We start from the raw sequence: 27,048 nt of genomic DNA, 5'->3' as shown, positions 1-27,048 counted from the left end.
TACCACGAATTAAGCCATAATGATACAACTCCTGAAACCTGGCAGACCGGCAGTGGATGTGCGCTCATATCACCCCTTGTCCATGCTTAACATGGACTATAAAATACTTAGCAGAATACTGGCTGCCCGACTCTTACCCCACATGATGACTCTAATTCATAGGGACCAGTCTGGATTTGTCCCCCAGCACAGCACAGCTCAGAATATAAGACGGCTGATCGCGATCCTATACTCTAAGTCCCCGGCCTTATAGAATGCGGCAATTATTGCGGTAGATATTGAGAAAGCTTTTGTTAGCCTTAGGTGGGATTTCTTGGAACAGTTAATCCTGAGACTGGGGCTGGGGCAAGACTTTCTCCGATGGATGAATCTGCTCTATATAAACCCTACAGCACAGGTACGCACAGGCAGGACAGTATCAGAACCATATCTAATTGGCAGGGGCACCAGACAGGGTTGCCCCTTGTCGTCCCTGCTCTTTGCGACCGTGGTGGAACCGCTTGCGCGAACAGTAAGATCAGGAACTTATTTTGAAGGCCTCCGGGTTGAGACACAAGAGCACCACATTGCGCTCTATGCGGATGACATGCTGCTCTTTCTAGGACACATGGAAGCCGGTCTGCCGGGAGCAATGGCAATGCTGGAACGATTCGGAGATGCATCCGGACTGTGCATAAATTGGCAGAAATCTCACATCTTTCCCCTGAAAGAGGGAGCCCCGAGGGTGAGAAACACACAGGGGCTTAATTGGACCCCTTCTTCATTTCGCTATTTGGGAGTCAACATATATCATAAATTGGAAGACTTACTAGAGGGGAATGTACATCGGGCAATTAGGAAACTGAGAGCCGATATTCTATTTTGGAAAACACTTCTATTGTCGGTGACAGGAAGAGAGGCACTGATAAAAATGGTAGCATTACCCAGACTGCTGTACTATTTTTTCACCCTCCCATTGGTTGTCCAAAAATCGGTATTTAGAGACATTAATACCATAGTAGCTGGTTTCATATGGGGATCGGGCAGACATAGACTGGCTTTAAGTACACTCCAAAGACCCACATCAGAAGGGGGATTGGCTGCACCAAATGTGGAGATATATTATTTGGCCTGTCAGCTGCAATGGCTGGTGAGATCATGACATGAGGAACAAGAGGAGCGTGATATGCAACGCAGTGTGGGTCAGTCTCTCCACGCCCTCCTGAACATATTATTGAACACCAGGGGGTGACACGAACGGCACCCACAGATATTACATACTATGTGCGTGTGTTGGGGACGTAGTCTACAGCACACACGAACCACACTCCTGTACTCACTGGAAATACCAATAGAAGGTTTGACCCAGATGCCGGGGGGGTGGGCCCTAACCGGGGTCATGAAACTAGCAACTTATAATATTACAGTACTGGGGGACCTGTTTCATAATGGGGCATTGCGTACCTTTGCTGAGCTAAGGGGGCAATTTGATGTCCCCCCGGAAATGTTCCTTTTATATAATGCAATCACAAGGATTATACAGAGATCCTGGAAGGCAGGACCCCATGAGCTGAGTATACATGATGGATGCCGGGTTATCTGCACACATGGAGGGGAGAGAGGAGTGATATCAGCCCTTTATAGGGCCTTACATAAAGACACATCCCTTCCTCTTGACAAACTACATCTGACATGGCAGACAGACTTGGGGCACCTATAGGCGAGCAGAGATGGGCTAGAATTACTACACACATACCCACAGTATCCAGGAATGCTCGCTTAAAATGAATTAACCTTTATATTTATCACAGTGCTTATCTTACCCCCCATAAAATAACAAAAATGTATGCATCTGGAGGTGGAGGGTGTCCCCGCTGCTCAGAACCAGAGGCAGGAATAGAGCGTATGTTCTGGAGCTGTCCAAAAATAGTGCCTTACTGGGAGGAGGTGTTCCAGAGTCTGCCTGCGGTTACAGATAGAAGACTCGAACTGTCCCCCCGGTAGCACTACTGGGGGATTTTCCCTGCACTCACGCCAAAAAACAACCAATAGATATATTGACCTAGCATTAATTCTGGCTAAAAGAGAGATCACGACACACTGGAAGGGCGCCAGGGGCCCTCACATACAAAGATGGCAGAATGCAGTAATAAAATAGGCATAGGCAGAGGGAAGCATATTTCACCGGGAGGCAGCAAGGGGATGTGGGTCTCAGGACGTGGCAAGACAATGGGACACCTTGCTAGATTGCCTCAAGGATCCAAGTGATACAGCATCAGATCAATCGCAATCCGCCGCTGGAACAGATGCTGATGAAGACCCTAATTCATAAATGTACATAGTACTGACTCTGCTCAGGTTTATCATCTGGATGGACCATGCAGGTCAAGGAGTGCCCTATTGTGAGCTGGGAGCGAACATGGGGGGAGGGAACCGGGGAAGGGTAATGTTTACCACCTCTTGAAGGTGTATGTTTTTTTTCTATTTGTAAACTAATAAAATATATTTAAAAAAAAAAAAAAAGAGAGGGGGAACAGAGACAGGAAAGAAGTTGGGCGAAGCACTCTCTTTGAGTGCAACAAGTGGATTGTCTTAGAAACCTACTAAAGGAAAAATAGTTATTTGACATGTGGAGTGGAAGGATGTAATTCATCCAATCGAAACATGGTGAAACAAAAATGCTTCTCTGGGTGGTACAAACACTAGCATAGTGATTAAAACCCTTGAATCTGGATCAGGGAAATGAACAAATTAAACAAGTGATTCACTCATAAACAAAGGGCAGATCCAAAGACCACCCAACTAGATCTTTAAAGCACTGGTCATAATGCGGTCTGAGACAGACAGATAAAGCAACCGAGAGCTAAAGCTGTGCGTAGCAAGGCCGCAAAAGTGAATAGTTAATGAGACAGATGCCTTGTTTCTATTAGCTCCCACAAAACGTTCTAATGTGTTTTATCATCCTTATATTTTTTATAAAATGTAATAAGTATGAATGTGTTTTTATAAATCCATTAGCGCTCCATTGAACTGGTATTAACAAATTCAAAAGAAACTAACTCTACGGTAGGCTGCTCTACAAACCTAAATGGATTTAATTTAGAGCGCTGTGTAGTTTGACCATAATATACATGTTTCTATTTACCTAAATACAATCACCTCTGACTGCGTTTATCACTTTTTAAATGCCTAATGTGCATCTCGTTTAAATGCTCGGGTCTAGAAGCTCCCGTGTGAGCTATTGTTTTGATTCACATATAATTTATCATATTCAGTCAGTACCCAATTGAAGGAAAATCTGGGCCTGTACATTTTTTTGGAGCAAATTATGCTCTGTATAATGCAGCCATTTTCCTGCTTGATTCTTTGGCCTGTTTGGAATTCCTGGTGAAGTCTCTCAAGTCAGCATCAGGCTTACTGGGCTGAAATGTTAGCACGAGACACAAACAATGAATTCCTTAAACTGAAGGAGTTACGTGCAATCCAGATCTTTTCGGAGCACAGATATTTAACAAGAAGCCATGCTTTTCTGGGTCAGAGGACTGCAGACAACGCTCATCGTATTAATTGATGATGCCATCTCGTCTGGAAAAAGCCCGGTTTTCTCCCTCTGCGCACTGGAGGGATGCAAAGACATTACATTTAAGTATTGCAAAAGCAGACATATGCTTTTTTCGGCGGCATCAAGCGGCCATCTGGACTCTGCCGATTTGATGATTCGCCATCATTTTCGGATCTCCTTCGCCCCCTGATTCTTTATCAAACAATAACCATTTTACTTAGAGGGAGTAGACTGCAATGTTTACTGACAATTTCTTCTTTTGCTTTACCATCTATGAAGCTAATTGACAGTTATGTTTTTTTCGGCAAGCTTGCCTAGCAAATTTAGTAAGTATAATCGTCAGCTTTCGTTGTCAGTGTACTTAGTTGCTTCGTCTTGCCTCTGGACATGTGATCAGAAGCCTCATCTAAAACCATATGTAATCGTGATGCTAATGAAAGGATAAAAGACCATCAGCGCTGCTAAAACGGTCTTTGCGCTGCATCGCTGCTTCACAAACCAGATGCCATGAGATCCGTGTTAATCTGCGCGCGTCCCTTACAGCAGAAACAGTAACCCTTGCATTCCAACTCACCGAGGCCTGGACGGGAGAGTCCTCTCACCTGAATGAGTCTTTAGCGGCCTCGTTGCTGTTGTCGTGAACATAGCAGATCTTCTGTGCCACCAAGTCCAACTGGCTGAAACTGGCAGCGGGCACGCCCGGATAATTGATGTACTCAATCTGACCGTGCACAGGTGGCACGGAGATGGCATAAAGCAGCTTCTCGGGCTTGCCAGTGCCATCTGTTGCCATGAGAACATCTGTCGTCAAGGTCACCTTGTCACCCGCTGTTAAAGTCACGGGTTTGGTGAGCAGAACAATGTCACCTAGGAGGAAATAAGGAAAAAATGATAGAGAGGTCTGTAGAGGCCTTGAGAAGGAAGACAAAAGAGCCGGGCTCAACACATGTGACCTAGAAAAACCCAGAGGAAGATGGGAAATTAAACTGGAAAATGCATTGAAGGCCAACCAAATCCACAGTAACCTCCCCAGCAATCTTTATTTGTCTAGCTTGCACTGTATAGAGCCTGGCATCAGCCAGCTCCAAGAAGCTTGACGTCTATGAGCTTTATATAAACACATTTTAAAATAAAATGAACGTAATGTTGTAACGTGTTACAATTGATAATCCGGACAAAGGCTACACACGATAAATATTAATCACACATTTGCAAATGATTATAGAAGATGAAATATGTCTGATGCCCAATTTCAAGTTCATCTTTGTCACACACTATGAACACATGCACTTATAGATGATTTAACATGCAGGCTAGAACTACAAAAAAATAACAAGTTGCAGTTTTGATATCCAATATTTGTGGGTTTTACACCTAATAATTTGCATCGATATTTGTTATCTATGGGCAATAATCAGATGATGGGAAAACACATTTTCTTTTAATTATCAGTAGCAAAGGATGCATTGATTCTTAATTGCTGCACGTTTTAACCCCTTTGCTGCCAGGTCTTTTCCCCCTCATGTGCCAAGCCTTTTTTTGGCTGTTTGGGGTAGTTTGCGTTTAGGCCCTCATACGTTTTGTCCACATAAGCTACCCACGCCAAATTTGCATCCTTTTTTTTTCCAACATCTTAGGGAATCTAGAGGTACCCAGAGTTTGCGGGTTCCCCTAGAGGAGACCAAAAAAAATTGTTTTTAAAAAAAAAAACTGGAAAAAAGGGCTGCAGAAGAAGGCTTGTGTTTTTTTCCCTGAAAATGGCATCAACAAAAGGTTTGTGGTGCTAAAATCACCATCTTCCCGGCTTTCAGGAACAGGCAGACTCGAATCGGAAAACCCAATTTTTCAACACATTTTTGGCATTTTACTGGGACATACCCAATTTTACTGTGTTTTGTGCTTTCAGCCTCCTCACAGTTAGTGACAGAAATGGGTGTGAAACAAATTCTGGATCCCAGAAAGCTAAACATTTAGGAAATTAGACAGAATTCTGAATTCCGCAAGGGGTCATTCGTGTAGATCCTACAAGGGTTTCCTACAGAAAATAACAGCTGAAATAAAAAAAATATTGAAAATGAGGTGAAATAAACAGCCATTTTTTCCACGTTTTACTCTGTAACTTTTTCCTGTGATGTCAGATTTTTAAAGCAATATACCACAACGTCTGCTGTACTCTTCAGGTTGTGGGGATATATAGGGCTTGTAGGTTCATCAAGAACTCTAGTACCCAGAGCCAATCAATGAGCTGTACCTTGCAATGGGTTTTCATTCTATATCAGGTATACAGCAATTAATTTGCTGAAATATAAAGAGTGAAAAATAGGTATCAAGACAACCTTTGTATTTGCAAAATGGGCACAAGATAAGGTGCTGTGAAGCAGTGGTTATTTGCACATCTCTGAATTTCGGGATGTCCACACTAGCAAGTGAATGACAGGGCATTTCTCAAATAGATGTCTTTTTTACATACTTATATTTAGAAGAAAAAAAGGGGAGAAAAACAAGGGACAATAACACTTGTTTTGCTATTCTGTGTTCTCCCAAGTCTCCCAATAAAAATGGTACCTCACTTGTGTGGGTAGGCCTAGCGCCCACGACAGGAAGTGCCCCGAAACACAACGTGGACATCACATTTTCCCAAAGAAAACGTTTTTTTTTGCAAAGTGCCAAGCTGTGGATTTTGGCCTCTAGCTCAGCCGGCACCTAAGAAAACCTGTGTATTTTTGAAAATTATACACCTAGGGGAATCCAGGATAGGGTAACTTGTGGGGCTCTCACCAGGTTCTGTTACCCAGAATTCTTTGCAAACCTCATAATTTGGCTAAAAAAACACTTTTTCAAAAACATTTGGTGACAGAAAGTTCTGGAATCTGAGGATAGCCACAAACTTCCTTCCACCAAGTGTTCCCCCAAGTCTCTCAATAAAAATGGTACCTCACTTGTGCGAGTAGGCGTAGTGCTCGCGACAGGAAATGCCGTAAAACACAACAAAACTACCTGTTTTTGAGGGGTGCACATGCGTTTTTTTGGGTAGGTTTCCCTGTCTGGGCTCAGCAGCCATACTACCAAACCCAGAAATTTCTGTAAACTACACACCCGAGGGAGTCCAGGGAGGTGTGACTGTGTGGATCCCCCAGTGTTTTCTTACCCACAATTCTCAGGAAAGCTCAAATTTAGCTAAAAAATCAAATTTTCCCACATTTCTGTTCCCCTCAGTCTCCCGGTAAAAATACCTCACTTGTGTAGGTGGACCAAGTGCCTGTGACAGGGAAGAGCAAAAAACATGTTGAAGCTGAGGGGGAACCAAAGCGGGTCCAAAAGGGAAGTTGGAAAAAAAAGAATTTTTAGGCTGACAAATGGGGCAGAAATTTTATCTTTATAGATGAGACAATGCTGGGTGGTAGGAATTTTGTGGATTACTGCAGATTCCGGAAGGTTCCACAATGTGTGATTTCCAGAAAAGTTGGAGGTTTGCAGGGCATTGTGGGTAAGAAAATGGTGCGGGTGCTTGTGAATCACACCGCCCTGGACTCACCCAGATGTTTAGTTTTCAGATGTGTCTAGGTCTTGTGGATTTTTCTACATGGAAGCCTCACAAAGTCCAAAAAGTGCAGCCCTCACCATTCCAAGTGGGTCGATTTTGAGTTAGCCCAGCTCTCATGGCTCAAATGTAATCAGACGCCACAGGGGTGTCGGGGAGGAGGGGGTGCAAGAGAAAGCGTTTCCCCTTCCATCCCTGCACTGGGGGCGCTGAGGCGAGGCTCATGGGGGGAGCACTAGTGCTCCCCCCATGAGCCAGTCCAAAGACGTAACAGTTACATCCTTGGCGCCTCAGCGCCGCAGCCAAGGAGGTAACTGTTACGTCCTTGGCTGCGAAGGGGTTAATCAATCCACTACGCGTATCTTTCAAGTGTGTAATTCAGTGTACCATCTTAATACATAAGTTGTTGGGATATTGTAAAGTTTTGTAAGCTCTACAATTAAATAGTTCCGAATGACTGCATTACAATAGTAAATGGTCTTTTTGGTCTTACAGAATGTGTAGGATGTTCTCCACATATCCACTAGGGAAAGACGATAGCTCACATTTGTTCAGCTGTCTTCTGTTAGCTTTTTTACTTAATTCTGAACACAGTGGTTGGGCAACCCTTGCTGTCGGATAACACTCAGTCTTACAAAACGATGACAAGATAATCGTAAATTATTAGTTCTTGAGACATATAGTCCAACACTATATTTTCAATGTTCTTAAGCATAGATGTTTCTATAGTGCCACGTGGCATGGTATTCATTAGTAAAAGCTTAAGATGCCACAGGTAAAAGTGCTAGGCCCATAATGTATTAACGATGTTATCCCTTAGCAAAGTGAGCACGCATGGCATATTGCCTCGTCAATGTATTTGCACTGCACTACATAGTCGAAGATGCTGTGGTGCAACCACCACCATGGATATTCTACATCGCCATGTAATAATCCAGAGCACTAAGCAGGGCTTGCCCAATAATTAGATGTAATGCAGGACGGAGCCAAAAATAGGTCCAGGCACCAAACGAAAGAGACACGCTTTCAAGAACTGTGATTCAAAATGTTTTGAGGCAGTCTGTTTCACTAGTGCCATGGGACTGCAATTTTAAGATTTGTGACAATTACTGCATTTTAATATACATTTTCTCCGTAACAGTGGTCAAAAGTGGGTTAGCTTTGACCATAATATAAAAGACAGTTTCTAGGTATCTTGCCAAAATATTTTTTGAATATTTATGTCATATTATGCGTTTGTGACCCCATTGGTTAGTTACATTGGTCAATACTTGTTAGGATTTAAAAACAATGCTTAAACAATACTATATGATATGGATAGGAATTGTAGGAGTGTATATGGAGGATGGAGGATAGAGTAAGGGTACCTCTACTTATTTTCTTTTTAAGTTTGTAATAATGATGCATGGTTAAGTAACCTGGACCAGTAATATTGTTAACATATAGTAGGTTGTAAAAGCATTTTAATAGAGGGACTTGGGGGGGGGGTGTTCTCATGACAACGTTGGTAGAAAATGGTGCATTGTAAAGTGCTTTGGTCCATAAGCCTTTGTTAAAGCATTATTAGACAAAACAACAACTTTAAAGGGAAGATTTAAGCTTCTCCCAAAGGAAGCTTTACTAAACCATGGGCAAGTGGTGCATGCTTTTGCAATAAATGTGTTATTTTGAAATTCAGTAGGTCAACAATTGAACATGATTATTTGATAATGTGCAGATTTAAAATGGGCATTAAGTTGCGAACCAAATAATGATTGCAATTGGCTTGAAGGAACTATCTCCTAACAGCAGGCCATATAATCACTGCTAGCAACTACTGGATACACTGGCAGAAAACCAGTGCTCATGAATGGCAAAACAAAAACCTAAATATAAATTAATCAGTGCCATTCTTGCAAAGCTCCCAGAAACAGCATCAACCATTCCTCAGCGTTGCACACAGTGACCCACATCAGTGCCTAAGAGCCTCCAGACTGCACATTGTTTCAATGGACAAAGTGTTCATGCTTTAAGGCCAAACGAACGGCAGAATAAGTGCTTTACAGTGGCTCTACCGCGGCGTGTTAGCAAACAACTGGTGTATATTATCACCACAATATAAGAAACCATAATGTTAACACAAAATGCCCCTCGTGCTGTGGGTGTACACAATAATCCCACAAGAACATTCCTGTCCTTTTTACATGGTGCGCTTCGGCATATTGCAGTTTGCAAACAGCCCGATTTAATTGCAGTATACGTCTCCATTGTGCCTCAGCATTGCAAATATATCTTCTCAGTTTTCATAGTGTGACAAGTATTTTTTACCAATTTACAGAGCTGCAGTAAACACAGTCCAGACACAGAGACACAGTTACACACTTAGGGGCAAATTTATGAAGGGGTTGCTTCGCTTTTGCACCACTCAATGGAGTGAAAAAGCGACTCAACCCTTAAAATGCGATTTATCAAGCAACACAATGATAATATGAAATTATTTATACATTTTGCCACATTAAAAAGCAGTTGAAAGAATGTTATGGATGCCAAACTCACAACGAAAAACCAGTGGTAGAAAAAAGGGGTTTCAGCGCCTGAAACAATATTTTGATAGGAGATTCCCTCTTGGAATATCATCTACTATAAACTTTGTTAAAATTGGACTATGCTATCTTTAGTGTCCGCCTTTTAAGAGAAGGCCAGCTGCCTGTAGACAGCTAGGATACTGGAATCTGGGTATTCTGCGGGGAACAGGTATAGAGTCTGTGCACTAATCACTTAGGGTGCATGGGTTAAGGTGAGCATGGAGTGTATCTTTGGTGCTTTACTGTATATGTGGACAGGGATCTAATCTGGAGCACCTATCATAGAAGGTCCACCAGATGGAGGTTAGAGAGAGATCTCGCCAGACAGGAATGTAGTTTGTAGGCCACTCTAGAGGTCTGTGGAAGTGGACCAGGCTCATGTAAAAGGAAGAAGGGACACAGATTCCCTTTTCAAGTGTAGGTACAATCCCACCCTCTTTTGGCTTCATTCTTTCCTAGAGGTGCTACTGTAGACAGTTTTGTGGGGCGGCTGAGTGAGAAGGCTTCCCCTACTTATTTGTGGCATTGCCTCCGATTCCTGTGTCGTGGAATATTCAGTTCCACTCCCTCTTCCTGACAAGTTTAAGTGACAAAAAACTTTATCCCGACCAGTCTGGGGTTAATAAACATAATGTCAGGAACTTCCTGAAACCAGTTCCTAAAAAGAGTCACCAGAATGCACACCTCCACCTGCAAAACCAGGATACATACTGGGTAGGAACCAAGATTAGTACACAAAATCTGATTGAACAGTCTCAGAAGGTACATTTCTGTGCGCTTGAAACATTGTCCGGCCTCCTTACCAGGTGGACAGGACCTCTCAAAGAGAGCTTTAGACTATCTGTTGAAGGAGGAATAGCCTGTTGGCAAAAAGGGGCTTTCTGGGTTCCACCTTCAGAGGTAAGTCTGCCTTGTGCAGTTAGCAGCCCTGCTTCCTGCTGGTTAGGGAGCAGTACAAGAGCATAGGATCCTAATCCTGTGGAAGGAGCTGCATCTGCCATGAGGGAAGGATCGAACTCACTCTGATAAGGTGCTAGTAGTGTACACCTGTAAAGAGATGTTCGGTAGGAAAAGAGGCCTCAACTGTGCAGGATTAGCAGACAACTGGAGCCAATTGAAGCAGACTCTAAAAGAAGGGCTGCTCATGTGGAGTAAAATGCTCCAAACTACATAAAAAATTGGTGCAGCAGTTATGGAGTTATGAGCCTATGAATGATCTGACCATGTGGAGTCCTTTCCAATTTCCTGATGTGAATCAGAGGAAAAGGGGCATCCAAAGCAATCACCTGGTGTCACCTCAAAGAAACAGTGGTCTGCTCTATACTGCGCCACATCAGAGAGAAATTACCAGGCATATGTCTAATAAGAGGGAGAAGGCAGTTTCTCGCAGATGCAGGGGCTTGTGGAAAACTGTCCTCCATGGTCCAACATATGACACCGCCTTGGGAAAGATATCTGTGGAGGATCACAAAGGTTTGCTATACAACAAAGTAAACTATTAATGAACTACAGAGGGAGTGTGGCATAGTTAGTAATGGCATAGGCTGCAGTTCTGCAAAGCTTCAGCCTGGCAGCCCTAGTCCACCATGATCCTGACTGTCCTGGTTCTTGGCTCAACTTAAGTGAAACTTGATTTCACCCGTGAGCACAGAGTGAGGCTGCCGGAAGAAGCCAGAGCCCTGTGAGTGAGACTTCTTGATCTTAAAAACGGTTGAGTGCATGGCTGCAGAGAATTGAAATGGTTGCCACAGTGTGGCCCTGAACTTACCAGATGCTGACCCGTATAGAGCCAAAGGAGGAGACGTCAGCTAGAAGCCAGTGTGGTCTCAAAGAGGAGCAGCAATGACCCCAGAATTGAGAGAGAACCTAGTGTGGCACTCTGGTGTTTGGTGGTCTGGGGAGGACTCCACTATCCATCAGAGTCACTGATTTTTGCCCATGGATCTCGAGCAGGTGGAGGCGCTGGTTCTTCTTCTGGATGTGACCTTTTCTAACTGGACATATTGGTTACTTGGCCTGCATTAGGGGATGTTTAGTGTTGATTTATTTTATTGGACAAGATGCTTCTAGGAGCCTGTGCCGGAGCTCAGACAATGGTGGTATCGTACTATTGGGAAGGTGAGAAGGGGTGTGCCTGCTAAACAGAAGCATGAAATTGATAAATAACTGGTGCCTCCCAGCCCCTGGCTTACTGGGTAGCTCTGAAACTATACTGGAGAACTAATAAGTGGTACCATCATGCTGTGCCCTGGACCTGGTCACTATGGGGAGCTATATCAAGATAATGGAGACTAGAACTATGTCTGCACAAGCTGGGGCAGACCAAGCAAAGCAGAGCCACTTGAGAACAACTCACAGGTGGAAGGCACAGTGAGAACAGGGTGATAAATTGCACTTAATGTTATCAGTGATTGACTCAACAAAAGAGACCCCAGAGCAAAAAATGTACTTCATCATGGTGGATCTTAGCCTCATCGGGATGATTAAAGGAAGGTCTTGGGGTGAGTCACCATAGTAAAATCAACCCTCAATGCACTGCAACCATCACTATAGAGTATCTTATTCAGAATAAAGTACCAAGGCTGCTGAAGGAACGTCTGGGAGGAGTAACATTTGCGTCATGGGTTTACCCAAGTAGGCTGAGGGCAAGGGCATTCAGTCATTTAAAAAAAAAAAAACATGACTCCAACAGGGCCTTGTGGTAGAAGACCTCTCCCCGTTCTTCACTCTGGAGAGAGCCCAGTGGGTTTGGGCTAGCCACTTGACCCCAACAACTCCTCTACCCCTTCAGGACCATTTGTGGCCCAGGTGCTGAACCTAAGGGATCAAAAAGTAATCATCCAAAGACCCACAGAATTGGGGTGAGTCATTGTAAGGAAATGCCTCCTTGGCATGGTTGCCCCCTGACTTTTTGCCTTTGCTGATGCTATGTTTACAATTGAAAGTGTGCTGAGGCCTGCTAACCAGGCCCCAGCACCAGTGTTCTTTCCCTAACCTGTACTTTTGTATCCACAATTGGCAGACCCTGGCATCCAGATAAGTCCCTTGTAACTGGTACTTCTAGTACCAAGGGCCCTGATGCCAAGGAAGGTCTCTAAGGGCTGCAGCATGTCTTATGCCACCCTGGAGACCTCTCACTCAGCACAGACACACTGCTTGCCAGCTTGTGTGTGCTAATGAGAACAAAACGAGTAAGTCGACATGGCACTCCCCTCAGGGTGCCATGCCAGCCTCTCACTGCCTATGCAAGTATAGGTCAGTCACCCCTCTAGCAGGCCTTACAGCCCTAAGGCAGGGTGCACTATACCATAGGTGAGGGTACCAGTGCAGGAGCATGGTACCCCTACAGTGTCTAAACAAAACCTTAGACATTGTAAGTGCAGGGTAGCCATAAGAGTATATGGTCTGGGAGTTTGTCAAACACGAACTCCACAGCACCATAATGGCTACACTGAAAACTGGGAAGTTTGGTATCAAACTTCTCAGCACAATAAATGCACACTGATGCCAGTGTACATTTTATTGCAAAATACACCCCAGAGGGCACCTTAGAGGTGCCCCCTGAAACTTAACCGACTGTCTGTGTAGGCTGACTAGTTCCAGCAGCCTGCCACACTAGAGACATGTTGCTGGCCCCATGGGGAGAGTGCCTTTGTCACTCTGAGGCCAGTAACAAAGCCTGCACTGGGTGGAGATGCTAACACCTCCCCCAGGCAGGAGCTGTAACACCTGGCGGTGAGCCTCAAAGGCCTACCCCCTTTTCACAGCCCAGCAGGACACTCCGGCTTAGTGGAGTTGCACGCCCCCTCCGGCCACGGCCCCCACTTTTGGCGGCAAGGTTGGAGGGAACAAAGAAAGCAACAAGGAGGAGTCACTGGTCAGTCAGGACAGCCCCTAAGGTGTCCTGAGCTGAGGTGACTCTAACTTTTAGAAATCCTCCATCTTGCAGATGGAGGATTCCCCCAATAGGGTTAGGATTGTGACCCCCTCCCCTTGGGAGGAGGCACAAAGAGGGTGTACCCACCCTCAGGGCTAGTAGCCATTGGCTACTAACCCCCCAGACCTAAACACGCCCTTAAATTTAGTATTTAAGGGCTACCCTGAACCCTAGAAAATTAGATTCCTGCAACAACAAGAAGAAGGACTGCCTAGCTGAAAACCCCTGCAGAGGAAGACCAGAAGACAACAACTGCCTTGGCTCCAGAAACTCACCGGCCTGTCTCCTGCCTTCCAAAGAACTCTGCTCCAGCGACGCCTTCCAAAGGGACCAGCGACCTCTGAATCCTCTGAGGACTGCCCTGCTTCGACGATGACAAGAAACTCCCGAGGACAGCGGACCTGCTCCAAAAAGACTGCAACTTTGTTTCAAGAAGCAGCTTTAAAGAACCCTGCAACTCCCCGCAAGAAGCGTGAGACTTGCAACACTGCACCCGGCGACCCCGACTCGGCTGGTGGAGAACCAACACCTCAGGGAGGACCCCCGGACTACTCTACGACTGTGAGTACCAAAACCTGTCCCCCCTGAGCCCCCACAGCGCCGCCTGCAGAGGGAATCCCGAGGCTTCCCCTGACCGCGACTCTCTGAAACCTAAGTCCCGACGCCTGGAAAAGACCCTGCACCCGCAGCCCCCAGGACCTGAAGGACCGGACTTTCACTGCAGAAGTGACCCCCAGGAGTCCCTCTCCCTTGCCCAAGTGGAGGTTTCCCCGAGGAAGCCCCCCCTTGCCTGCCTGCAGCGCTGAAGAGATCCCTTGATCTCTCATTGACTAACATTGCGAACCCGACGCTTGTTCTAACACTGCACCCGGCCGCCCCCGCGCCGCTGAGGGTGAAATTTCTGTGTGGGCTTGTGTCCCCCCCGGTGCCCTACAAAACCCCCCTGGTCTGCCCTCCGAAGACGCGGGTACTTACCTGCAAGCAGACCGGAACCGGGGCACCCCCTTCTCTCCATTATAGCCTATGCGTTTTGGGCACCACTTTGAACTCTGCACCTGACCGGCCCTGAGCTGCTGGTGTGGTAACTTTGGGGTTGCTCTGAACCCCCAACGGTGGGCTACCTTGGACCAAGAACTGAACCCTGTAAGTGTCTTAGTTACCTGGTAAAACTAACAAAAACTTACCTCCCCAGGAACTGTGAAAATTGCACTGTGTCCACTTTTGAAATAGCTATTTGTGAATAACTTGAAAAGTATACATGCAATTGAAATGATTCAAAGTTCCTAATGTACTTACCTGCAATACCTTTCAAACAAGATATTACATGTTAAATTTGAACCTGTGGTTCTTAAAATAAACTAAGAAAAGATATTTTTCTATAACAAAACCTATTGGCTGGATTTGTCTCTGAGTGTGTGTACCTCATTTATTGTCTATGTGTATGTACAACAAATGCTTAACACTACTCCTTGGATAAGCCTACTGCTCGACCACACTACCACAAAATAGAGCATTAGTATTATCTATTTTTACCACTATTTTACCTCTAAGGGGAACCCTTGGACTCTGTGCATGCTATTCCTTACTTTGAAATAGCACATACAGAGCCAACTTCCTACAGTCATGATGGACAAAAGCAGAGTGGTGTTCTTTCTGGATTACAAGGCTGTAGAGCAACACCAACGGGTATCCTTCACTGGGATTAAGCGCTGACTCCTGGTCATGAACTTGAACTTTGCCCTATTGGTTCTTCAAAACCTATCTGACAAGGTGCACGAAGTCTGGGAATGGATTGAGACAGATAGCAACAAGCCAAGTGGTAGGCAGCTACCCATGGGGAGACATAAGGCACACATAACTAGCAGGAAGAAAGACAACGTTTACAAGCCGAGGCTCCAGATACAGTGAGATCAAGCAAGTGCAATGACTGCAGCAATGGAAATCAGTGACTAATTAAGAAGTGGACCTACAGCAGCCTTTCTGCTCTGTATATTGTCTGCAAGGATGTCTACTTGCTTAGAATGGAACTGCAACCTTCCAAATTCATATTAACTATTAGTCTTGAGAAAAACTGTAACAGCCTTTTTTCTCTATTTAAATTAGATGAGGAAATCTAGTTGCCACCACTTTTACTACAAACTTTAACCACCGTGCCATCTACAGGAGAGCATATTTTCATTATAATTGGAGATTCTTCACATTCTCTGTTAGGGACATCTGATTATAGCAAAAGGGCGTGAAAAATGAGTCTTCAAACATTATTTTTTTGAGATCATCTCTCTGGTGGGATTACAGTCTTCCCTTTTTTATATAACCTCTTTAAAGACATTTAGGGGGTCATTCTGACCCTGGCGGCCGGTGACCGCCAGGGTCACCTACCACGGGAGCACCGCCAACAGGCTGGCGGTGCTCCCAAGGGCATTCTGACTGCGGCGGTTCAGCCACGGTCAGAAAGGGAAACCCGCCATGAACAGGATGGCGGTAGGGGGTGCCGCGGGGCCCCTGGGGGCCCCTGCAGTGCCCCTGCCAATGGCATGGGCACTGCAGGGGCCCCCGTAAGAGGGCCCCACAAAGTATTTCAGTGTCTGCTTTGCAGACACTGAAATACGCGACGGGTGCAACTGCACCCGTCGCACCCCTGCAACTACGCCGGCTCAATTCTGAGCCGGCGTCCTCGTTGCAGGGGCATTTCCGCTGGGCCGGCGGGCGCTCTTTTGGAGAGCGCCCGCCGGCCCAGCGGAAATGTTTGAATGGCCGCCGCGGTCTTTTGACCGCGGTGCGGTCATTTGTCGGCGTACCTTGGCGGACGGCCTCCGCCGTCCGCCAAGGTCTGAATGACCCCCTTAGTTGCTAACTGTGGTGATTGTTAGATATAATGCCATCATGGTGTCAGTGATGGTGCAATTTTTTATGTGATCTTTGTCCATTCAACCGAGCTCTTTTTCCTTAAAATTTCAATTGTTTTAAATGTCCATTTATTTTATTTATTTAAAGTATTTTTGCAGTGCAATTTCAATTTGAAAGAGCCCTTTGGCGCTATCCAGCAGAAGCAATTGCAATAGCAATGGCCTTGCAATGCTAGATAGTATAGGTTAAGTAGCCAGGCTCTTGAGTTTCTTACGAAATCCCAGCAGACTGTTTTTCAAGTGAATTGCCAAAATGATGGCCCTCAAGATATGGCCTCCTGGAACCTAAAAAGCTGTGCCACCCCATCTCTCGTGATTAGCTGCAGAGATTTCTCCTAGTAGATGGGTTGGAAATTACAGTTTGCGCCTATTTTCTAATTTTTCCAATAAAATTGTAGATACAGTGCCATAAAAGGTCTCAAGTCCGAGACGTGCAGTCTTAACATTAATTATTTTTTGTATTGTGAGCCAACCTAGCTGTCGGGTATATTTGGCCACAAGCTTACTTTTTTCACATAGAAGACAGTCCTAGCAAAAGCATTCTGTATTTATGTAGCCTCTGAATTCTCTTATTGGGAATGCCGAAAAACGCTCTGTCTTGTGAACAAATAAATCAATACGAGATTGAATGAAAACAGTAATAACATTTACCCTTAGGGTAAATTACAAGAACGGGAAGCTGTCGCGTTAAATATACAGATGGTGCATGCATTATTTAGTTGTCAAAGAAATGTGTCACATATCTTAGTATACAGCCTTACACTCCTATAATGTAAGTTTTTTTCTGAATGTTTTGCAAAAATAGCCTTAAATATATACCCTTGTTTTACCTGGATCTCGTCACTACATCGGTGCATGCACGGCTCAGGACATGTCCAGTATATATATATATATATATATATATATATATATATATATATATATATATATGTATCCTTTAAACAAGCCAGCTTATAAGACGTGTCGTGGCTGTGAGCCTAGACATAAAAACATTGAACTGCGTGAGATATAGCTAGCTATGCAGCCATAATTATGAAAACAACTGCTCAAAGCTCCCACAATTAACATAACCGATGACATCACTGGTGACAACATACATGACATAACCAATAACATCACGGATAATATCTCAGATTTTTCATTGCATACAACTTAAGATAGTATTAGAAAGATACAGTTCCACTGGCAATCCAGAATCAACAGAGATCCTTGCAGTTCTTGCATGGATTCTAAAGGTTGCACGTCAACATAATTTACATAAAAATGTTATGCTACAAAATTATCCAAGCCAGAATATCGACTACCAAAATACCATGAAAGTAACTATAGAGGTACACAGTTACTAACTCCACTTCTAGGTACCTGGAAGCAGGAACAGGCAAGCGGCTGTGACAGTCTTGATAGACTAGGACCATCTTCCAAAAGTGCATGACGAGTGTCGCCGACTAGATGAAGACAACTGCTTAAATCTCAAGACAGACAAGATGGAAGTGCTGATTTTTGGTAACAACACCTTTCCTTGGAATGACTCCTGGTGGCCCTCTGAACTTGGACCCAAACCAACTGACCACACCTGCAACCTTGGCATCATCAAGGAGAGCAAACTCAACATGAAAAGCCAGATCAATGCAGCCTCTTCTACATGGTTCCTCATTCTTCGCCTGCTCTGAAAAAATCTTCAGAGGGTTCCCCGTCAACAGCAAGAAAACGGTTACTAATTCCCTCGTCAACAGGCGGCTTGACTATGGCCACACTATCTACGTAGGAATCACCACCCAACTACAAACAGTACAGAACTCAGCAGCCAGGCTGATCCTGGACCTCCCTAAATGGACCCACATCACCCCCCACATCAAGAAGCTCCATGGGCTCCCCATCCAGAAAAGATTCCATTTCAAGATCCTGACACACGTCTACATGACCAAGGACCAGCATACATCAACCACCTTATGAACTTCCATCAACCCTCCAGACACTTGCATTCCACCTCCCTCGCTCCCAATTCCTGCATCCGCCTAAGTAACAGTGGAGGATGCTCCTTCCCCTACCTCGCCACCAAGTGTTGGAATGATCTCCCCCTTCACCTTCGAAGTGCATCCTCTCTCCCAGAATTCACAAAGGGACTCAAGATCTGGCTTTTTGATTGATCCCACCCACTGCAACAAGAGCCTAGTGCCTGGATAGCCATGCTCTACAAATCCTCATTGATTAACTGATTGATAGGTCGCAAAAAGTCAGGCGTGGTGATACGGAGCATGTGTGGTGGACCCAAGCAGAGAATGTGGGAAAGGTTCATGTGTGCATGTGGATTATGGTAGTTCTCTCTAGCCTATGCTTCCACTGCTCGTCTTGGGGGTCATGCAGTTTAATGCTGCTAGATTGACTTTCAGTACCAATAGATTCGGCAATGTAAAACCTCTGCTAAAAAAGAACTCAACTGGCCCCCAATCCAGGCAAAAGTTGAGTTTACGGTCATTCACAAATGCTTGTATAATTTAGCACTTAAATTCTTCAGTGACTGGCTGGAGTGTCATGCGCTCTCCTCTAGTCACCTTCTAGGGCGCTAACCTACAATGAGACATCTCTTCTGCAGGTCTCACACTTTCACTGATGTAGGCAGGGGGAGAGTGAGGTTTTTCTAGTTTTGAGTCCACCATCAGTATCCTATTTTTGACTACTTGGGGCTCAATGCAGACCTAGTATGTTTCGGAAAGCATTACATATTCTTTGCTATTTCAGGTGTGTTAGGTGCTCACTTTGGGTTTTTGCTCTTGTCCTCCCCATAGCGCCATGAAACCGTTAGGGCACGCAATTGCTTTTTATAAGAGAAATTGAACATATGATAAAAAGACTGAATAGGAAAAAGTAGTTGTTGGCACTTTGGGGGGACCGGTTGATATTCCTGCCGAACAACAAAGTTTTTTTTGGGGGGGGTGGCGGAAGGGGGTAGCGAATTCCTACCGATACTAGCTTTTTCACCACAATTTCCACACGTGGGTGCTTTCGATAAAAAGTGAAAGCAAGTTATTTATCAAGAGTGATCACTCCTGCCTCATAACTATTGAGGGGACTTTTGCAGCAATCTCTACACAATATATTTGCCCTGATGCGTGAATTTCAATGTATGATCAGTTCACACTACAAACCAAAGAAAAAAGGCCGGTAATATGGAATAATATTAAATGTCCCCTGATTTTTTTTCTCCAAGCGCTCTTGCACTAATTTTATTGCCACCCGAATGTTGAGTAGTTTTCCAGTCTCGGACATAAAAGAGAGATTTAAATATATCCATATGTTTCAATAGCCCTCCACTACAATACATTTTATTAGATACAGTCGTTTCGCATTTTCCATTTTGACCTGTTCACAGTAAAAATATCGAGTAATAATTTGCAGCCTAGTATAGTTAAAAAAAAACACTTCGCCTCGTGAATAAAATACTTTAGTTTCCATTCCGCGAAATATATTGAATTGTTTACCATAAACCGCTTACTTTCGTAGAGCAAAACTTAAGTTCCACTTCTACTATTTGTGTTTTTTCAAAGGAGTGTTTGGTATTCGATCAGCAATCACGTAATCATGCTCCATTTTAACAGCACTATCACCCCACTGAATTACCCTGCTCACGTGTGATCTTATAGTTTAACATGCAGTGACATTTGGGATGTTCCCTGGAAAATATAAAACACTTATTGTTTTATTTCGGGATTAGAAGATATTCAGAAATGTCAGTTGGCATGCTAAATTGTTCGCCAAAAAAAGAGAAAATTAACGAATGCAGCTGTTTACTAATAAATAAAGCATCAGCTGTAAAGCAGAGAAACGAGCTGAATTTAATTGGTAAATGGCGAAAGCACCTCTCGATATTACAATGCGGCTCCTTGTTCTTTGTGCTGCCAGGCGGCATGGCAGACTGACAGTGCGCCCATGAATCACAGTTTGCAGATGGCACTCTGGCTCTGGAGCAGTTATGAGTCCGGGCAGCACGGGGTCTCAAAAGAGACCTGTGCCAGAGGAAGGCCTCCCGAGAATTAGCTGTCTCAATTTCTCTTGTGCCAATCTCACACTGGCAGAGGCACTATTTCACAAACCCACGTCCAATAAATTACAGCTGCCTGGCAAGATTTTACCAAAATGTAACACTCTGAAGGCACGGCGTTGCAATTTAATTTCTTTCCATTTTCAAAGAAAGTGTGGGGCAGCGCTTGGCACGGACAGTCTTTGATTTACAGTTTAAAAAAACAGAAACTTTTCCTGACGTCTTAAACGTCTCTCACTGCCTCCAGGGAGATTGCATGCCTACACAATAATTTGTAGTTTGTCTTCTGTTTTTGACATTCAGAGTAAGCATCGCATATTGCAAACAAGCCTTAAAATGTTGCGTGAGACATAATCACAAGCATCACCACTTTCAGATTGGTTTTCATATTGATAGTGAGTAGACACTTGTGTTAATGAAACATGGCCTTGAATATTAATTGACCTATGAGACTCTATTGCAAATAATTAGTTGTATTTTTAATGACATTATTCATAGGTATGATGTGTTTTAAGGATGCACCTACCCTAACTGAACTTGTGTGCCAACAATACTAGACAGTAGAGGGCTGGCAATTTGGTGCTACTAAAATGGAAACAAGAAACTATTAGCAGTGGTTTGATTTCCAGTGCTATAAAGCCACAAGGGCCTATGGGAATCAGTAATGAAGATGATATCCAGGCACAGACCCTTGACATAAAGCAGCCGGTCTTACTCACTTTATCCACAGGGACAGAGCCCCAAAACCCATGGTAGGAAAATACCATTGTTGGCATGGTTACCCCCTAACTTTTTGCCTTTTGATGTTGCTAGTTATGATTGAAAGTGTGCTGGGACCCTGCTAACCAGGCCCCAGCACCAGTCTTTTTTCCCTAAACTGTACCTTTGTCTCCAAAATTGGCACAGCCCTGGCACACAGATAAGTCCCTTGTAAATGGTACCCCTGGTATCAAGGGCCCTGTGGCCAGAGAAGGCTTCATGGGCTACAGCATGTATTATGCCACCCTGGGGACCCCTCACTCAGCATATGCACACTGCCTCACAGCTTGTGTGTGCTGATGGGGAGAAAAAGACTAAGTCGACATGGCACTCCCCTCAGAGTGCCATGCCCTCAACCCACTGCCTGTCCCATAGGTAAGTCACCCCTCTAGCAGGCCGTACAGCCCTAAGGCAGGGTGCACTATACCACAGGTGAGGGCATAGCTGCATGAGTACTATGTCCCTACAGTGTCTAAACCAATTCTTAGACATTGTAAGTGAAGGGTAGCCATAAAGAGTATATGGTCTGGGAGTTTGTCAAACACAAACTCCACAGTTCCATAATGGCTACACTGAATGCTGGGAAGTTTGGCATCAAACTTCTCAGCACAATAAATCCAAACTGATGTCAGTGTGGGATTTATTATTGAGAAATGCACATAGAGGGCATCTTAGAGATGCCCCCTGTATACCAGTCCGACTACTAGTGCTAGGCTGACCAGTTTCGGCCAGCCTGCCACATCTAGATGGGTTTCTGGCCACATGGGGTGAGTGCCTTTGTGCACTCTCTGGCCAGGAACAAAGCCTGTACTGGGTGGAGGTGCTTCACACCTCCCCCTGCAGGACCTGTAACACCAGGCGGTGAGCCTCAAAGGCTCAAGCCTGGTCTTACAGCACCCCAGGGCACTCCAGCTAGTGGAGATGCCCACCCCCGTACACAGCCCCTACTTTTGGCGGCAAGTCCAGAGGAGATAATGAGAAAAACAAGGAGGAGTCACCCTTCAGCCAGGACAGCCCCTAAGGTGTCCTGAGCTGAGGTGTCCCCTGCCTTAGGAAATCTTCCATCTTGTTTTGGAGGATCCCCCTCAATAGGATTAGGGATGTGTCCCCTCCCCACAGGGAGGAGGCACATAGAGGGTGTAGCCACCCTCAAGGACAGTAGCCATTGGCTACTGCCCCCCAGACCTAAACACACCCCTAAATTGAGTATTTAGTTACAACCCTGAACCCAGAAAATCAGATTCCTGACGACCTACAAAGAAGAAGGACTGCTGACCTGAAAGCCCCGCAGAGACGATGGAGACGACAACAGACTTGGCCCCAGCCCTACCTGCCTGTTTCCAGACTCAAAGAACCTGCACAGCGACGCATCCAGCGGGACCAGTGACCTCTGAGGACTCAGAGGACTGCCCTGCAACCAAAGGACCAAGAAACTCCCGTGGACAGTGGCTCTGTCTAAAACAGCAACAAAGAAACCATCTTTAAAGGGACTCCAGCCTCACTCTGGAAGCGTGAGTCCCAACACGAGCCTGATGCCACTGGCTCGTGTCCAGAAGAACCAAAACTGCAGAGAGGACGCCCAGGCGACTCAAATGATGTGGACACCCTAAGATGACCTTCCTGCACCCCCACAGCATGCCTGCAGAGAGAATCCAGAGGCTCCCCTGACTGTGACTGCCCGGTAACAAAGAACCTGACGCCTGGAAGAAGCACTGCACCCGCAGCCCCCAGGCTCAAGAGAAACCAACTACCAGTGCAGGAGTGACCAGCAGGCGGCCCTCATCCTTGCCCAGTCAGTGGCTGGCCCAAGAAGCCCCCCTGTGCCCTGCCTGCATCGCTAGAGTGACCCACGGGTCCCTCCATTGCTTTCAACGCAAAACCCGACACCTACTTTGCACACTGCACTTGGCCGCCCCTGTGCCGCTGAGGGCGTATTTTGTGTGCCTGTTTGTGACTCCCCCAGTGCTCTACAAACCCCCCCCTCCCCGGTCTGCTCTCTGAGGGCGAAGGTACTTACCTGCTAGCAGACTGGAACCAGAGCACACCCCTGGTCTCCATAGGTGCCTATGCTATTTGGGCCCTACTTTGACCTCAGCACCTGACCGGCCCTGTGTTGGAGGGTGTTCGGGGTTGACTTGAACCCCCAACGGTGGGCTGCCTATGCCCCGGAGACTGAACTTGTAAGTGCTTTACTTACCTGAAAAACCAACTATTACTTACCTCCCCCAGGAACTGTTATTTTAGCAGGGTCCACTTTAAACATAGCTTATTGCCGCCGAGAACACCCACATCCCGCCCTCTAAATAATGATGCACAAATCACCTTGGCAGTCAGTGGAAGTCAAACGACCATTGGCGGTGCCAACGTCCACGGGCGGCACGTGGACCCAACAGCAAGAAGTGCACACATTGGATAAGCTAGAAACCCACACACCTGACACACATCCACAACACCATAAAACACCCACATACACACCCCACAATCCTTTGCAACAAAACCAGGACAAAGAAGACAGCGAGCAGCAGAAACAGACACCGAACGCCAATATACACAAGACTCACACCGACCCACAGAAGAGCACCCTCACCGCGATTGCACCCCGACACCATTCACCACACTCACCATGTCACCCCCCAAACATTCACGCTTCACAGAAAGGGAGCTAAGGACCATGGTGGACGAGATCCTGAAGCTGGAACCACAAATATTAGGGGCACAGGTGCAGCACACACACACCGCCAGAAAGATGGAGCTATGGCAGACCATTGTCAACAGGGTCAATGCAGTGGGACACCATCCACGCACCAGGGACAACATGCGCAAGAGATGGAACGACCTGTGGGGTAAGATCAAGGGCATGGCATCAAGGCACCACATTGCAGTCCAGAAGACTGGGTGAGGACCACCACCAACACCACCTGAACACACTGACCGGGAGGAAAAGGTACTGGCCATCCTGCACCCTGAGGGACTCACTGGACTCACTGGAGGAATGGACTCGGGTACGTCGTCTACAATTACTCCATATACATCACACCAGGAATGCATGCACCATCCCACCCCATCAACACCCACCAGGACCACTACCCCACCCAGCCCACATCCACTGAATCTACTCCCCCTGCATGCCCACAAACCCACTAACAGGACCACATAACTCCCCCTATGCACAGCCACCTACTCCTGCAAGGATTCACAATGGCACTACACCACCCACAATGCTACTCCACATCAGAAACAAAATGCAGTGCAAACCTCACAAAGGCACCCTGCATGGCCCCAAAAACGTGCACCTGCACAAAACAGCCCCGCCCTGTGCACCCCATCCGATCATGCATTTGTAACAGACATGTCCATTTCCCCTAACAGGCACCACCACCCATGCTACCCTGACAGACAGGACAAGGAGTGGCAGTGCCCTCCAGGGAGACAGAGGCACCTCACAGGACACTGGGGATGTATTCCTGGACACTGATGAGCAGGCTGGCCCCTCACCAAGTCCTGGACTGTTACCATCCAGCAGCCCCTCCCAGGATACCACTGACACCCCCCTACCACCCAGCCAACAACATCAGCCCAGGGCAACTGTCCCCACACCAGTGTATCCAGGCCACAGACTGGTGGAACACAGGTACAGAGGCCACAGTCACCCCCTACCAATAGGCAGGAAGACGATGGCCCCAGTACAAATGGTACCGCCAGACCTGTGCAGGGGGACACAGGCACAGGGGGGCTAGGCCCAGTGGGAGGGTCTCAGTGGCCCAGGCAGGAGGCCACAGGATGGATGCTGAAGCCCAGGATATGATCTCTGAGGTCCTGGGGGCCTACCAGCATACCCATGACAGATTGGCACAGATAGTATCCACCCTGGAGCAGAGTCAGAGGATGCAGCAGGAACACCACTAGTAGGCCATGGAGCAGTGGAAACAACACAACGCCACAATGGCCAGCATAGCAGGAGCACTGCTGCAGCTGGTACAAACCCAGTTTGAGACCAACACAGGACAGCAGGCCTCCACTACAGCACAGAAGACAGACCGGACAATGACAGCAACAGCAGCAATATTCTACAAACTACCCTCTGAGGAAACACAAGGTACAACTATGTCATCCTCTCTAGGTCAACAGCAGGTGCCCAAACGGACCCCCAGGCCAAGATATGGGACTGGAACTCCTGCGAAAAACAAGCCCCCCTCCAAAAAGTAACTCTGCTACAATCTGCCCACCAACCATCCCAAGCAATCAAACAGTGCTAACAATCAATAAGAGCTCATGTAAGCATTGATGGACCCATCAATACCAATGACAAGGCTGCCACCATGTTGGCATTGAGGACAACCACCCAAGACCAACTGCCATCACTTTAAATTGCACTATTCAATCCCTGTCACAAATAAAACACATATCACACCTGTAACCCTGTCATAATGTGAGAACAAAGTGAAGTATGGATGTAAGTGGCTGATAACTACTTTATTGGTAATGCGTAGCATGAAAGTACACCTGTGTGCCTAAATGTTGTAGAAAAAGGAATAAACTAAATTGTATTTGGTACCATGCAGACCTGGACCCAGTTTCAAATAGTAGATCCAAACCCCCCCCCCCCTAGATGACAAAGCACACAGACAGTGTGTGTCACAAACACCAATGTCAGCCCTTAGTCCCACATAGTTACTGGAAGTGGTGTTGTATCAGTTGGGTCCTGGAATTGACATCTTCCCCTTCCTCATAATCACCATCACTCTCCTCCCCTCTCTGAGGAAGCTGGTCAGGATTTACAGCACCATCCACATCCAAGAGGGGGATAGAATTTCTCACTGCCACGTTGTGCAGCATGCCCCCACTATTCTACACACCTTTTCAGGCCCATAGGCCAGGGAACCCCCAGAGATATGTAGACAACGAAATCTAGCCTTCAGGAGACCTATTGTGCACTCTATCAGCCTCCTAGTACGTCCATGGGCCTCATTGTAATTCCTCTCTGCATCTGTTCCAGGATTCTTCCCTGGTGTCAGGAGCCAACACAAGTTGGGATAGCCAGAATCACCTAGACAAATGTGCAAAACAGAGCAGTCTGAGGTGCCTGGATGACCCATTGTTGCCCCATTAGGTGGAGTACTGTGTACATTTGGGAGTCAGGTTGGGGCCCTTGTGGCCCTATACATCTGGCACTATAGACTGGCCATTGGCCTTGTTGTGTATAGTTGGCTCTGTGAGCTTAAATAAATATTTATGTGCGCTCTGTGATTTGGCAGCACACTCCTGTACCCTGGCCTCTCCTTTCATTGTTTGTAGATGTGGGGCATTTGTATGTAGTATGGCCAGGTTGGATTTGCCTTGTGTTGGGTAAGTACCTCTTGCTGTGGGATGTATGGGTTGTGCTGCTGTGAAGGGTTGTGGGAGCATTGCAGAGTGGGTGGAGTGGGTGGGTATGTAACTGTGCCCTTTCCTCCCTTGTGTCGTAGGTTGCGGTACTTACCGTCGCCATCTTCGTCGGCGGTCTCGATCATGGAAGTATATGGCAAGGAGCAGGGCTGGCAAGATCTGCAGCTCTCTATCCATGTCTGCTTCGCCGCGTTGTGTGGGCCTCCGGTGAGTGTTTCCTTATGTTTGGTTTGTTTCCGCCTGGCATTACCTGGGGTTGGTTCCCACCCCGGAACTGACGGTGGTCTAGTGGTTCATTATTTGATGGGCAAGTTGGGCCTTTCCGTCAGCCTGTGGATGGACTCTGCCATCATCGTCGGCACTTCTCTGCTGGCAG

At 46.2% G+C, this 27,048-nt stretch overlaps 1 protein-coding gene across 2 annotated transcripts in view; it reads right to left on the bottom strand.

Annotated features, from left to right (window-relative positions):
- LOC138293366 (FRAS1-related extracellular matrix protein 1-like) overlaps nt 1-27,048 on the bottom strand; it is an 892,846-nt gene that overhangs the window by 384,131 nt on the left and 481,667 nt on the right. For both annotated transcript variants that reach the window (XM_069232561.1, XM_069232560.1), the window contains exon 24: nt 4,144-4,408. In XM_069232561.1, the coding sequence (XP_069088662.1) occupies nt 4,144-4,408 (265 nt within the window). The remainder of the gene's footprint in view (nt 1-4,143; nt 4,409-27,048) is intronic.

The sequence above is a fragment of the Pleurodeles waltl genome, chromosome 4_2 (assembly GCF_031143425.1).
Source record: "Pleurodeles waltl isolate 20211129_DDA chromosome 4_2, aPleWal1.hap1.20221129, whole genome shotgun sequence".
NCBI classification, from domain to species: domain Eukaryota; kingdom Metazoa; phylum Chordata; class Amphibia; order Caudata; family Salamandridae; genus Pleurodeles; species Pleurodeles waltl.
The sequence above is the reverse complement of the archived record's forward strand: the minus strand, read 5'-3'. Positions and strand labels throughout refer to the sequence as shown.